Genomic DNA, 15436 nt, shown 5'->3' on the forward strand with positions numbered 1-15436 from the left:
TCAAGACACTGCTGGCTGTATTCGACATGCTGAACATCCCATTGGCCGACGGAGAGGACAAAGTGTGCCCGCCGTCATCTTCAATAAGGTTCCTGGGTATCGAGCTCGACACAGCCGCCTGGGAGCTGCGCCTCCCGGCTGCGAAACTGGCGGAACTACGGCTAGCACTTGCCGCGTGGCTGTCGAAGCAGATGTGCACCAAGAGGGAACTGCTGTCCCTGGCCGGTAGCCTGTCTTTCGCAGCCAAAGTCATTCCAGCGGGTCGCACGTTCTGCAGACGCCTGTTCGACAGCGCAGCAACGCTCCCTAGCCTAGATGCACCGGTAGCCGTACCCTCGGAGGCGAAGCTTGACATCCTGTGGTGGGATGCTTGCATCAGTCAATGGAATGGTCGGAAGCCCCTCATCGAGCCGTCCTGGAACACAGCCGAAGACATTGGGCTGTACACCGACGCTTCAGGTCAACACGGTTTCGGTCTGGTTTTCGGCAGCAAGTGGTCCTATGGCGCATGGTCTCCTGACCAAGCTGAGCACACTATTGAATGGAAAGAATTGTACGCCGTGATGTTGGCCCTCTGTACCTGGGCACACACGTTGGAGGACAGACGAGTGCTACTATACACTGACAACGAAGCAATCTGCTACATCTGGCGCTCTGGCACGTCCCCAAATAGAGCGGTCATGGACTTGGTCAGGGCCGGCTTATTGAAAGCCGCCCAGCATAACATTGTCCTCCTGCTTCGCCACATCGCCGGACACTGCAATGATCTTGCTGATTCTCTCTCCCGTCTGCAGGTACGGCGCTTCCGGACCCTCAACCCAACTGCCGACGCAGCGCCTACACCACCAGCGCAGTCCACCCTCCATCAGTTGATGACGCAGCCATGGAGCTCATCCGTCACGGCCTGGCAGACAGCTCCAGCGCGACGTACACTTCAGTGCAGCGTTCCTACGAACGCTTTGCTGCCCTACGGCAGGTCGCGCCGTACCCGGTGACGGAGCCCAGCCTGATTAACTTTCTGAATTGGAAATTCTCGTCCGGCTCGTCTGGCTCGTCTCTGAAACTCTACACCCAGGCGCTGAGACATCAGCACGTCCTGCAGGGCCTTTGCCTGGATGTTTTCGCCTCACCGCGCGTCCGGCTGCTCCAGCAGGGGGCGCTGAGATCCCAGACGGCAGTCCGGAAAGCGCTAACGGCCGCGACTTTGGACGATCTGGCTGGCGTACAGCACTACCTGCAGTCCACTGTGCCTAGCCCGCACAACCGCGCTATGCTCTGGAGCGCCATGACTCTGGCCTTCCACGGGCTGCTCAGAGTCAACGAGTACACCTTCACGGCACGGGGCACCGGCCTTGAGTTCAGCAATGCGACCATGTACCCAGACCGCGTGGAGCTGCGCCTGCGTGTGACAAAGACGAGCCAATACGGCAGCGGCCAGGACATCAGCGTCAGGAGGACAGGCTCGCCGACATGCCCGCACACGGCAGCCACCAGCTACCTAGCAGCCCGTGGCTCGGCACCTGGCCCGCTCTATCGCTATGATAACGGCACGCCCCTGAAGCCGCATAACATCAACAGGCTACTACAAACAGCCTTGCCTAGCAAAGACGTGCGCAGCCACAGCCTCAGACGAAGCGCTGCAACGCTGGCAGGCAAAGCTGGCGTGCCTGAATATGGGCTGAAAACCGCCGGCAGGTGGCAAAGCTCTGCCTACCTCCGCTATATCCGCACCCCTGTCGCAGACAGAGCATTGCCAGCGGCATTGTTCTAGTCTCTGCCCGTTATGCTAATGGGTAAGCCGCATTGGACAGCCCTAGCAACAGCTGTAGTGTACATATGATATACATATTATACTATAACTATAGTAATGCCGATAATTCCTGTTTGGGTCATGTTGTATTTTTGGGAGAACGGTAGGGATCGTGGGTCAGGCCGGCATTGAGCCAAGTGCGCCTACATGTGCTCACAAGTGCATCCTTACCGTATGCTCATGACTGTATTGACACGCCTAAGAACGGTAGGGATCGTGGGTCAGGCCGGCATTGAGCCAAGTGCGTCTACATGTGCTCACAAGTGCATCCCTACCGTATGCTCGTGTATTGACACGCCGGAATTCTCGCCGGGCAATTGTTGCCCCCATTAGCCCTAGCATTGGCCAGACTAACGCACATTGGTGCTTGCGATACTACGGCATTGGACCATAGTATTGCATACTGTATGCGGCAATTGTTGCCTATGTCCTGATAATACAACACGTAATAGCTCCCAAACAGGCCGGCTTGTTGTGTAGTTGTTAAATATAAGTTTCCGTGCATGGCACGGTAAATGAAGTTAGCAACCCACCAACAATTACATTCCTAACATAATTTGCACGTACTTGCCATAGCGCATCACGTGCCCGTGCAGAACACGCACTCCGAACTCCCGCGCTCCGAACTCCCGCGCTCCGGCACGGGACCACGCGGAGCATGCGCATTACTCCGGCTCTCGATGCTGATTCTTCTTCATCCTTGCTGCGCCAACAGTCAAATCGCTTGACAACCTTTGGCCAGTTTTTGAGCACCACCACCCACCCCATCATCTCTAACCATCATTCTATTCTAAGCCATCCCGGAAGGGAGAACGGTAGGGATCGTGGGTCAGGCCGGCATTGAGCCAAGTGCGCCTACATGTGCTCACAAGTGCATCCTTACCGTATGCTCATGTATTGACACGCCTAAGAACTGTAGGGATCGTGGGTCAGGCCGGCATTGAGCCAAGCGCGCCTACATGCGCTCACAAGTGCATCCCTACCGTATGCTCGTGTATTGACACGCCGGAATTCTCGCCGGGCAATTGTTGCCCCCATTTTTGGTGCTTGCGATACTACGGCATTGGACCATAGTATTGCATACTGTATGCGGCAATTGTTGCCTATGTCCTGATAATACAACACGTAATAGCTCCCAAACAGGTCGGCTTGTGTGGTTGTTAACAAGTATTTACTGACAAGGATCAAATGAGCGAGTACCAAAATTATTAACGTGTGCAGCTATTTCGTGTGCAGTCAGCTATTCCAGGGCTATAGCAATGAGAAGATCGTTAACAATACTCGACAATTGAAAGGATACAATCCCCTTGGGATTGCTAGATGGAGGTGTGCTGAAAAGAGTACAATGTTTATTTCGAGGGCATAATGTAGTTATTATAATTATAGTATTGTATCTTGTTGATCTGCAAACCGTAATTGCGCAACGGGCCACTTGCTGTGTGGCAACGTTTTGGACCAGAGAAATGCAACTGTTGAAAGGGTAGACAAAGGGATAGAAGATAAGGAGTGGACGTTGAAGTGGATATAGGCGGGACAAGTGTGCCCTTTGCAACATTGACATCAGTTTACTCTCGCTGTACATAACTCAAGCAGATGATGATAATGTATTTTGAAGTTATAGATGACCATTTGTATTATTACAGGTTACGGCTGTAAGTGTATTGTCCCTCCGTGGTGCTCTCGGACTCTTCTACGCCGCCAGCTTCAGAGTTACTAAGCACTTCATTGAGGCGCGAGTCCACACAGCTATACGCATCATTCCTAGTGAGTTCACAGCCCTCATACGCCACATTGGCCTCCAAGCGTTGTGGAATGTTCTGGTCCGAATCAGACACAAGATGAGTAGACCCGGACACATTTCTGAGTTCCCGTTCGCCATCTGTGAAGAGTGAAACACGTGAGGGAATATTAACATGTGATGAATATCAAATACTCTGGTTCACCCATGTTGTGTAGTTTACCAGTTCGTGGTTCTCGGCAGTCTTTTATAAGTAGAATTGTACTCTTGTAATTTATACTGGTAATAATAGCAATCGACTTGGGATTTTTATATTTGAATGCCATCAATCTATTTAGAATACCAGAGGATTCCAAGATTCATTGAGTTTCCGGGGCATGATTCCTATTTTTCCCGGAATGAACTTGGACGAATACAGGAACCACTTCTTGTGAACGATGACAAAGACAATGAGGGCCTTACCCTTAATATCTCTCAGATTGACAATCCTCGATTTGCAGAGAAGGAGGACTCCTAGAGTCAGAACAAACAATCCACCCGCAGCAGCACCAGCGCCGATTGCTACAGTTTTGGAGCCACTTGTGCTGGCGTGAGACTCTGAGCCACTGTTTGCGTGAACTTCGCTGGCCGTCGAAGTAAGTTCGACAGTTGATGGAGCTGAGAAACGAGAAAATACAATACCAGGGCTAGTTATCAAAGGTCAGCCCCACTTTCTCTGTGCTGGGCTGATGAGTCCACAAAGGACGAAACAGTTCTGTCCCCAGACTGAGTATTTCGCTCCTGCTCTCGTAATAGTTGAGCACTCTGGTGTGCGTTAGTGCCTTTGCTGTTTGCGTTATAAAGAGCTCACTGACTTTTCAGTTTTGAGCACACTGGCAAGGTACGTTCGGGCCTGGATTACATCTAGCTTGGGAAAAATATTCATTTTTTCACTGTTACCAGGTTTGGCCTCATTTTCTCTGTGCTGCGCTGATGAGCCCGCAAAGGACGAAACATCTCTCAGACTCTGGTACAAGTATTTCAAGAACAAGTTACTCACTCATTACCGTGAGGGCACACTGGGTACTGGGTAGTAACTTTCTGTGAGGGCACACTGGGTACTGGCTAGTAACTTTCTGCTGATTGCCTATTAAGTAGGTTTGCCCGTTTTATGCTGTTGTGATTTTGCTCTTTTCTAGAACTTTGAGTTGAAATTGTGCGCAACACTTGATAAAAAGGAGGACAACATGTTACGAGTTATGATTAACTGTCCACCAATGTAACCAGATCTTTTGTCCCCCTTTTTCACCATAATCCGAGTTAAAAACTTGATAAAATACTCGTTGTGTGTTATTTTGCCCGTAAAGGAGTCTGTACATGTATACAATGGATAGAAAGATTTTTACATTTTTGACGCCAAACACCTTACTACATAGTACATAATGACGTAGCCAGTGTTCTGGTACCGCATGTACTTGGATTCTGCCAGCTTTTACACTGTAGTTTCACATTACACACGTATGGTGGGCCAGACGATACGATGCACATGGCAGCACTTGAAGACGAGTGAAGACTGTTATTGCGGCATTTATATTGATTCTAGAAATATTAGCATATCTCAAATTGATTACTACCCGTTTCTTATGACCTTGTGTCGGTATAAGGAGGTAATCGACCACAGTTCAGACACTTTAAATTGGCTAAGGCTAAGTTGCACATGTATGCTACAACACCACTTGCCTTCGGGGCATTCGCCTAGGAAGCACGGTTTGGTTTTTGCTCCAACACCGGAACAGTTTAATCCTCCGTGATGTGGCACTGGTGTGTTGCAATATCGTTTCAGAGTGCGACTTCCAGCTCCGCAGCTAACCGAACACGCATCCAGATTTCCAGACCATTGCGACCATCCGCCATCCACTGGGCAGTTCATTTTGCCACATGGTTGCTGATGAGTATAATTTCCAATACAAATCTTTCCACCATAGTCTGGGGTCGGAGAGTTGCACGATCGATTTCGGACTTGAGTTCCTTCACAGCTTGCGTTGCACTGGCTGTATGGTGACCAATTGGACCATTGACCATCCACAGGACATGGTTTAGTTTGACAACTGATGGTCTGGTTGTGGAGACCAGTACACCCGGTCCCGCCATGTGCTGGAGTGGGATTGGTGCAAGATCTCACGATAAGCTGCTGGCCGCCTCCGCAACTTACTGAACATGCACCTATCGCTGTCCATGGTGACCAACCACCATTCACGGGACAACTGCAATTTTGAAGCTGTTGCGAATGTCCAGTGCACAGGGCTCCACCATTGGTGCAGGTGCGGCTGCGTTGTTTTGAACAACCTCCTCCTGACACACTAAAACATTGCCCGTAGCTCGTCCAGCTTGACCACCCACCATCTGCGTGGGATATATGCAACCAGACAAAAATCATTAGAGAATCCAGGAAGAGGGAGAGAATTGCATTTAATTGAGAAGTCGGCGCGGAGACAAGTAACCTAATATCCATGGAATTAAAGTGAGCGCACTCATATCGCAATAATGAAGCTATAACTTAAGATTTAAATGTCGGTTTCATGTGATTATCATCAGAAATCATCATCACCAGGGCTCAAACAGTTAGTCCGATTAACCAGTCTAAGATCAGTTTTGAAAAGATAACGGTTGACGGTTTGTGTAAGGGTTATGCTCAGCATAACCTGGTACTTTTTTTTACTTTTTTTCATCAGCTGGTACTTTTTCGAGTTTTCGAAGTAGAGTGTCAATTCTTGTTGGCTGAGTTTTTACGAAATATACAAGAAACGTTGTTCTTTTCGAACGGCCATGTCTGAGTTAGAGGTGTCAATAGTTTTGTGCTGCCGCATGCGTTTGTTTCTCATTCTTAAGCTGCTAAATTGCCCTTGGACGTAGAAACATCTTTTCCAAATTGTTATTCCAAAATGCCTCCAAGGCGCATATCCCCTTTCGCTGCTGAGTTGAGTCAGCAGCGGGAATGTATGCGGGAAAAATATGAGGCCGAGAGGGAGGAGAGTGACCTCAGGATCCGGCTGTTGGGAGGCGGGCTGAGGGAGGTAGACGAGGGCAACGGCGATTCGTCCGCATCCTCGTCCCACAGCAAAGTAAGAGGCCGTCAAGCGTCATCGCCACCATCTGCGCCATTATGTTAGTGTTCATCATCGCCAACGCCGTCGTCGTCGTCACACTCATCGTTGTATTCTTCTCCACACGAACCCAGCTCGCGACACAGATGGCGAGTCCATAAATCTAAAAATCAAGTCGAGGAACGTGGAACAGCTCCGCCTAAAGGCCTTGGAATACGAGGTCGTACGAAGACCAACACGCTTCAACGCAGGACTACAACGGACCTGTTGTTGCAGATGTGCATGGCCACGAGGCAGCAAGTCGTTTCCAGAAGGGGGTGAAATGGTCGTCATCATGGCTTCTTCTTCGAAATCTGATAAGCTGATGGCGGCCATCCAGAGCACTAGGCAGAAGCTCCCCCCCCCCCTCCCCTAGCTAGGCAGCCCTTTCGACCTGGTGTCCCAGCCACCACTTCCAGGGGCTGGGGCACACCACCGATCCACATCACCCCGGGCATCACAGCCTCCCCTGCCCCTGGAGCTCCTCCCCCCCCCTCCCCAGACCTCCGAGGCTTGCATGCGACCGCTGCGGCAGCGCTGCCCACTTCGTAAGAACTCAGGATGTTGAAGTAGGTAACCTAGCTAAAAATATTAGTTTTTGGCGCATGATACTAGGTTCATTCAAACTATCGTCTTGCCTGGTTATGCCCTCCCATTCGTGGAAATCCCACAAGCAAAGGAATTTCCAAATCACCGTAGTGCGTATGAAAATGCTGAACTCGCTAGCGACGCCGTGGAAAGTCCGCTGGAGCTGGGTTGCATTCAGGAGGTACAACGAGAAGATGATTGTGGTATTTGTCTTTGCCATTGTTCACAACGCCCAGAAGATGACACGGCGACGACATAGCTCGATTGCGACGTACGTTTCGTCCCCGCTGGACTCATCAGGCAATCTTCTTCTTGGATGTCTTCATACAGAGCTTGACTCGGGAGAATGAAGTTGAAGACACCACTGCAGCTGTACTTATGGTTGCTAAATATGGAGAGCTCTCTGCCAGAACCTTTCAGCTTAGAGCGCGTGTGTGGGCCGGCGTTTGTTTACCGCAATATTGCCAGATGTGTCTTTACCACCATATCTATGTCGTTGCTGTGTCATCCTTTAGGTGCCATGCGCTACTTGATGTACTAGCCTGTTATGTCGGATGCCGCCAACCATGCATCGACTAGGCGCCAGGCGTGAACTGATGGTGGTGGTGGTGAGAAGGAGAGCTCTGTGCCAGAACGTTGCAGCTTAGAGAGCGCGTGTGGGCAGGCGTGTGCTTACCGCCATATTGCCAGGTGTGTCTTTACCACCATATTTAGCAACCATAAGTACAGCTGCAGTGGTGTCTTCAACTTCATTCTCCCGAGTCAAGCTCCGTATGAAGACATCTAAGAAGAACATTGCCTGATGAGTCCAGCGGGGACGAAACGTACGTCGCAATCGAGCTATGTTGTACCAGCCTGCTATGTCGGATACCGCCAACCATGCATCGACTAGGCGCCAGGCGGGAACTGATGGTGGTGGTGGTGGTGGTGAGATGGAGAGCTCTGTGCCCGAAGTGTGCAGCTCAGAGAGCCTGTGTGGGCAGGCGTGTGTTTACCGCCATATTGCAAGGTGTGTCTTTACCACCATATTTAGCAACCATAAGCACAGCTGCAGTGGTGTCTTCAACTTCATTCTCCCGAGTCAAGCTCCGTATGGCGACATCCGAGAAGAAGATTGCTTGATGAGTCCAGCGGGGACGAAACGTACGTCGCAATCGAGCTATGTCGTTGCTCTGTCATCTTCTATGTGCCATGCGCTACTTGATGTACCAGCCTGCCATATCAGATACCACCAACCATGCATCGACGAGGCGCCAGGCACGAACTGATGGTGGTGGTGGTGAGAAGGAGAGCTCTGTGCCAGAACTTTGCAGCTTAGAGCAGTGGCGGATCCAGGATCCGAAACAAGGGGGGGGGGCACACTACAGGCTCAATGGAACAAGTTTACTTTTACAATGACTTTTGTGATACTCGAACATGTAAATGTATGGGCACTATTGGTATAATATAACAATCAGCAATTGTACCAACCAAACGGAAAAAGACCTGTTTTATGATGTTTGTGATGTTTTATGAATTGATGTACAGTCAACTTCGCTTATAACGACACTCGGCGGGGCATCAGAAAATGTCCTTATTCGCGAAGTGTCGTTATACCCGAAGTCTCATTGTTATGTGTCACAGTTGGATGGGACTTTGCTCTGGGCATGAAAATTATGTCGTTATTCGCGAATTGTCGTTATATCCGCAGTCGTTATTAGCGAAGTCGACTGTAATTATTTAGTTCAAGTTGTATAGTAAAATGATTAATTTCTAATGCTGGTATGCAAGTGTGAAATACTCGTACTATTAGTTCAGCTATCAGCAGTGATTGCGTTGGAAAGCAGCATACGCCTGGGCTTCATCCGTGCAAACCGGTCGATGACGGCATCCACATCCAGGTCGATGTCCTTATGGACGAAGAGTAGAATCAGGTCGTTGAGACGCTGATTGCCCATGGTGCTGCGCGATAACTTGTTGGTTCGAACTGTCATCGTCCTCCATCACTTCCAGTTCAACTGCATTCTGACAATCCATGTCCTCGGCTGACGACGCTGCGATCTGCTCCGTGGGGGGACTGGACTCTACGACATTTACAACATCCTCACGAGCGGCACATCCACTAGCAGCTGTCCTAGCTTCCTTCGCAGGTGGCAGCGAATCAAACAAGGTAAGTTGCTTCCTTCTCTTCATTTTCGCACTGCTGTAAAACAACAACGAGGTTCTGGAACGCCAAGGCAAGTGAAGTTTGCAAGGCAAGGGCAGGAAAATCTATGCATTGCCATTCGAAGTTTTGGACTGTGTACTTGCACTTGTACCGTCTTTGTTTTCGTACTACGAGTACAGTGCAGTACTAGACCAAAACCGTAGTTCTGGTGCGCACGGATCGCGGATCGCGGAATACAGATCGACGCGACGAGAGTTGACAGTTCACAAGTTCAGTACACGCGTACCGCGTATCGATCTACGGACCCGGTGCACCAGTGCATGAATGTGTACTGTGCATGCAGTACAGCGACTGGGCCTTGTCATCTACACGGGAAGTGCGCGCGAGCTCGGTTTCGATCGAGATCAGTAAAAAAAAAAGTCGGTCGGCGCTTCTGAAGGGGGGGGGGGGGGGCAGGTGCCCCCTTCGCCCCCCTCTAAATCCGCCACTTTAGAGGGCGTGTGTGGGCAGGCGTGTGTTTACCGCCATATTGCCAGGTGTGTCTTTACCACCATATTTATCAACCTCTAATCAGTTGTTCCGACAAACCGACCGAAACGACTGTTCACGAAAGTGCACTAATTTTTGGTTTCGAGCCCTTGAAATCCTAAAAATGTTACGGCTTCTAAAGGAGTCGCTGCCCCCCTCGACTCGCTGCCATTGAACACCTCAGACACTGCTTCTGATTTCTGCCACCAGAAAAGTGGCAGCCCTCTGCTACTATCCTGTTTGTGAAGCTACCACCCTCCATTGAACTTGCTTCCTCTATTACCTGATTCTATTTCCAGTGTGGGAGGTGATCGTGCTCGGAGCACGTCTTCCAATGCCTGGCAGTAGAAGGCTGTGGAGGTGCTGAAGCGGTGGAACAAGGAGTGGAAAAGCAGCATTGTATGAAGCCACGCAGGTAACTCGTACAGCTCTACGGAACAAAGTAAACAATCTGAGAATGAGAATGTAAAATGTGTCAGCGTAGAGAGACCGTGTAGGGAGGGCATCGACAGAACTTTGGCGTTTCCTCAGTTACAGTGTGTAGGGGATGATCTGCGTGCGGTTCTGCTGGGCGTGATGAATGACACCGTCACACGAAGGTTGCCAGGAAGTGAAACCCATAGCACTGCACTGCAAGCAAAGCGCCTCTGATCTGCTGCAGAACGGGAAACAGGTGCATACGGGCCCATGGCCGATTGGAACGTTGACACAGGTAAGAAAGCTGGATATAGCAAGAGTAGTCACCCAAGCCTGCGAACTCATTGTACTGGTACCCACATTTCTGAGAATCGTCATCTGTTGGTTCCCCACTGCGCCACTTCACCTCGTCTATACGTAGTGACGTATTATGCGTTAGCCATTTCCATCTATTCGCGGTTTTATGAAGTCCAGCCCAAATCTGACATGTTCGACCACAGTCACCACACTGAAAGTTTTTAACTGGATCACAGGCAACACAAGTAGTAATAGCGCTGTCGGCACATTTCCTCTCAACATCAGTCTGTACTGTCGAAAGATTTCCTCTCAACATCAGTCTGTACTGTCGAAAGATTTCCTCTCAACATCAGTCTGTACTGTCGAAAGATTTCCTCCAAGTTGGGCGCAACGCTTCTGAGAATCTGTGAAATTCTTCACGTCTGTGAAGAGCTTCATCTCAACCTGCTTTCCTCCGATTGCACCACATGCTGTCCAACCTACACAATTGTATCGAAATCAATGTCATTGAAAATAGGATAAGCAAAGGGTAGTCATTTTTCAACTCTGCAGTATTTCAATAGCGGGTCCACCCCAACTGCTAGCCGTTCTGCCAACACGTCCTCTCTTTCTCTCTCTCTCTCTCTCTCTCTCTCTCTCTCTCTCTCTCTCTCTCTCTCTCTCTCTCTCTCTCTCTCTCTCTCTCTCTCTCGCTCTCTCTCTCTCTCTCTCTCTCGCTCTCTCTCTCTCTCTCTCTCTCTCTCTCTCTCTCTCTCTCTCTCTATTTCTCTCTCTCTCTCGCTCTCTCTCTCTCTCTAGTTCTCTCTCTCTCTCTCTCGCTCTCTCTCTCTCGCTCTCTCTCTCTCTCTCGCTCTCTCTCTCTCTCTCTCTCTCGTTCTCTCTCTCTCTATATATCTATCTCTCTATCTATCTTTCTCCTTCTCTCTCTCTGCTCGCTCACTCGCACACTCTCTTGGTCCCTCTCTCGATTGAAAAAATAAAAGACCGTCTCCGATTAGAAGACCGGGCCTACTAAATGAGTCTTTGTTCTTGTGTTAAAAATAGAAGACCGTGCTCAAACTGTGGGAAAAAATAGAAGACCGTGCTCAAACAGTGGGAAAAAAATAGAAGACCGTGCTCAAACTGTGTAGAAGAAAATGGAAGAATGGGTGTAAAACTGTGTGGCGAGAAATGGAAGACCGGGGTCAAACTGGGTTGAAAGAATAAAAGACCGTCCTCGATTATAAGGCCGGGTTAGGACGAGGTTGAAAAAATAGTAGACCGGCCTACTATTTGTGGAAATACGGTATTACCGGATCAACGTTTTGGCTACCACCAACACGTGTTTCCTACTGTGCTAGACATGACTGTGTGCCTGCAGTTTTGTACACAAACTGTATCAAAGTCCATGATAACACCGGACCAGTCAAAAACTGTTTCCGGCGCTCCCGCACATCTAACCATGCAACGACAACGAGCAGGAACCCCCACTTACCGACTTGCCATGCGTACGTGATGGCCGGAGCGGCGTTGCCGTAGAAGTCAACAGCCACCACTGCAAAGATGTGATTGAACTGGAATGACAAGGATGCACATGAATAACAAACACGCCTGCGCTTGTAGTTGTTGCACTTTCTGACTCTGTATACTGTATAAGACCTTTGTTTCAGTGTAATTTAAATTTCGGTAACTTCGGTACTGGTCCTGGATCACCTTATTTAACACTACACCTAAATTTTCCAAAATACCAAAAATATGTAAAAATCGTGAAAATCAGTGTCAAATTAAAAAAATCAACTTGTATACTGCACTGGTACATGGTATGGTACATGAACATTATACATGTCGTTTTTTTGTTTGCTTTTTTGGTGCCATGCACACCGAATTTATCCTTACACCGAAAGGTCAGGGGTTGGCTTTTACCAAGATTTTACAACACCAAACATAAGGTGATATACAGTAGTATTCATGGTAAGAGTGTACAAACTTTCAGCCCATTCAAATTTCGCCCTTCCAGGACTAAAACCCATTTTTTCTGTCCACACTTCCTGGAGACGCACCAAAAGAATGCACCAAGTGCACTGAGATTCCTTAGATGCCGCACTGGTGAGCAATGGTTTCAACTACAAAAGTACAAGGCTAACCGTTGCACCTCATCATCCCGACGCAGCGGCGTCGGACACTGTACGGTCACTACGGTATTGACCGTACCAAGTTTTGCCGTAGGTACCCCGTGAATCAATGAAATACACTGACCTGCGTTCTAGATTTTCGAAATTTTCAGCTCAGCCACCCCTCCCTGACGAGTAAATTGTAGTTGAGATGGGTGACCGTACTAGACTAAATATAGCTTTCCATGCCCCTGAGCCATACATATACATGTATGCCTCTGTACACAATTGTACAAGCAAACACATGCACACCTTGACCTTGACCTTGACCTTGACCTTGACCTTGACCTTGATCTTGCCCATTGCGTACGCAATGATAGCGAATGTCGGAAAGTTCAAGTGAGAACACGAGCGCACATGCACACACACACACCCACCCACCCACCAACCCACCCTAACACCTACCCACCCACCCACCCACCCCCACACACACCCACACCCCCCCCCCCCCTCACACACACACACACACACACACCCACGCACGCACTCACGCACGCACGCACACACACACACGCACGCATACACTCGGGCACACAAAGGCCGATACGGGAGTCACAGGATCCTTACCGAATTCGTTAGATTCTGGAGAGTCCATCGGTATCTACCGGCCGTTGGTACAGGCGTACAGTTGAACTGAGCACCGTTATCCAGACTGCAGAAGAACTGCGGTGGTCTTGCTGCTGGCTCGGTGGTGGTCCACTCAAATGTGGCACTGTCAATAGCTATCGCTTTCTGCAGTGGAACAAGTGAACAGGAGGCAAAGCAGATTAACCAGATGCAAACATAATATCATTTTCGCATCGAAGCGGATCAAGCTTCTACAGGAGCTGGAGTGGTGTGTCATTCGGCAAGGAGCACATCCATTGTCGCAGGTCAATATACTTCTTCTGGTCTGCCATGGTAATGGACACAGCTTTTGCAATGCTGTAATGGGTCGATATCTTCAACTCAACGCCCGGAAATGGTCCGACCAGCAGGACTCACTACGACAGTAGGTAGTTTATATCTCAATATAGGTGGGATATTGTCCGCGTGCGGCTTACTTGTCTCGCCAAACTCAGTCCAGTGTCAAGTTTGACAGGAAGTGTGAGCTTCACGGAGCAGCTGCCCGTTGTGTCCACTCAGTAAAGAGTTTCAGGGTATGGCTTGAAAGAAATTTCAACCTGTGTGTCTCCCATGGACAACTTACCGATGGTGTCTGGGTGAAGGTTGTGTTGGGAGGTATACGATCTACAAGCAGCAAAGGAAAAGATATGACACCAAGGTCACCACAACAGGGATGCACAAAAGCTTTATTGCTTTCTTTAAAGGGGAAGTGCATCGATTTTGAAGTAGGGTTCAGACGAAAGACAAATTTTTTACCGTATGCAAGCGAGAGATACGCCATTCGAACCGATATCTAATGGTCTTTCATCTGAGCCCTACTTGAAAAATCGATGCACTTCTCCTTTAAAAAGAATAGAAAGTGGTAGACACAGTAAAACCTGGTGTAGACGACCTCTGGTTTTAGCAACCACCTGCTCTCAACAACCGTTTTCCATGCACGGACAGTTCTACACAGACACTGTGGGACCTGGTGCTAAAGACCACCTGGCTTTAGCAACCGCTTTTGCTTGCACCGTGGGGTGGTCGCCTAAACCAGGTTTTACTGGGCAACAAATGAACAAGCATGCAAACACACGCATGTACATGCACACACAGACACGCACACACGCATGTACACACACATATAAACATACGCCCACGCACCCCCACCCCACCCAAAACACAAACACGGACATGCACACACGTGCACAACAGATACTTACCGATGCTCCAGCTGTACTGCAGCTCGTCAGGGCCCACTCCCACGTTGGTGGCGTTGTCCGTAGCGACCACTCGGAACGTGTGACGCTCCACACGGCCGACGGCAGTCAGTGAGGTGTACGTAATCGGGCTGAACGGGCATAATCAAGGAGAGGATAACAAAACACAATGGGTTAAATGCATCCTAGTAAACCCAGGTGCTCGAAGTCCGTACACTTTTACAGTGTGTGTTTGCCGAGCTGAAACTCACACTAGCAATGATCACTTGCCAGAATCCTGCTCGTGGATGGAAGGTATCTTGTCCAAGTTTGTTCTGAGGCCAGGCTCGATTGCACCAGGCCATCTTTCGATCCGATCTGTTTCTCTGGAGTTCGCTATCAAATTTTGGTGTCGCAGAGGGTGCTCTAAGTCCGTACTGATCAGAGGTGACTCGAAATACACACATATTTCTACTAATTGCTAACTTGCAATCCCTCGGTTACGACGAAAGCACCGAAGGGATATGCTTGGCATGTGCCTCCACCAGTATTTCTTGCAAAAGCGTAGTTTGTTGCCGAAATGCAAGCTGTTTTTAGTCAGCTCAGAGAAGAAGCAGCCGCGCTGTGAAAACCGCCGGAAAATAGTGGTGGAGATGCCAGGAGTGTCAACCTTTCTGCAAGGATTGGTGGTTCTCTGTAAATTCTACTCCTCTGGCCATTCTCAGCTCTAAGCTGGCTCTTGATGATTGAGTGAAGGTCTGTTTGACGCTGTGTCCGTTCGAAATCGGTCTTGGCAAAGTTGATTTTTGCATGAAATGTAACCCAATTTGTATTTCGTATGGACACTCGAAAACCC

General features: G+C 49.3%; 1 protein-coding gene across 1 annotated transcript in view; it reads right to left on the reverse strand.

Moving 5' to 3' along the window:
• Nucleotides 1-2954: 2954 nt before the first annotated feature.
• LOC135821428 (uncharacterized) overlaps nucleotides 2955-15436 on the reverse strand; it is a 45409-nt gene continuing 32927 nt past the window's right edge. Inside the window, exons 20-26 of the mRNA XM_065334493.1 lie at nucleotides 14605-14732; nucleotides 13986-14026; nucleotides 13364-13528; nucleotides 12121-12199; nucleotides 5268-5930; nucleotides 4011-4205; nucleotides 2955-3689 (exon numbers count right to left, since the gene is read on the reverse strand). Of these exons, the coding sequence (XP_065190565.1) occupies nucleotides 3448-3689; nucleotides 4011-4205; nucleotides 5268-5930; nucleotides 12121-12199; nucleotides 13364-13528; nucleotides 13986-14026; nucleotides 14605-14732 (1513 nt within the window). The 3' untranslated portion in view covers nucleotides 2955-3447. The remainder of the gene's footprint in view (nucleotides 3690-4010; nucleotides 4206-5267; nucleotides 5931-12120; nucleotides 12200-13363; nucleotides 13529-13985; nucleotides 14027-14604; nucleotides 14733-15436) is intronic.

This window comes from Sycon ciliatum, chromosome 7 (genome assembly GCF_964019385.1).
Source record: "Sycon ciliatum chromosome 7, ocSycCili1.1, whole genome shotgun sequence".
NCBI lineage: Eukaryota > Metazoa > Porifera > Calcarea > Leucosolenida > Sycettidae > Sycon > Sycon ciliatum.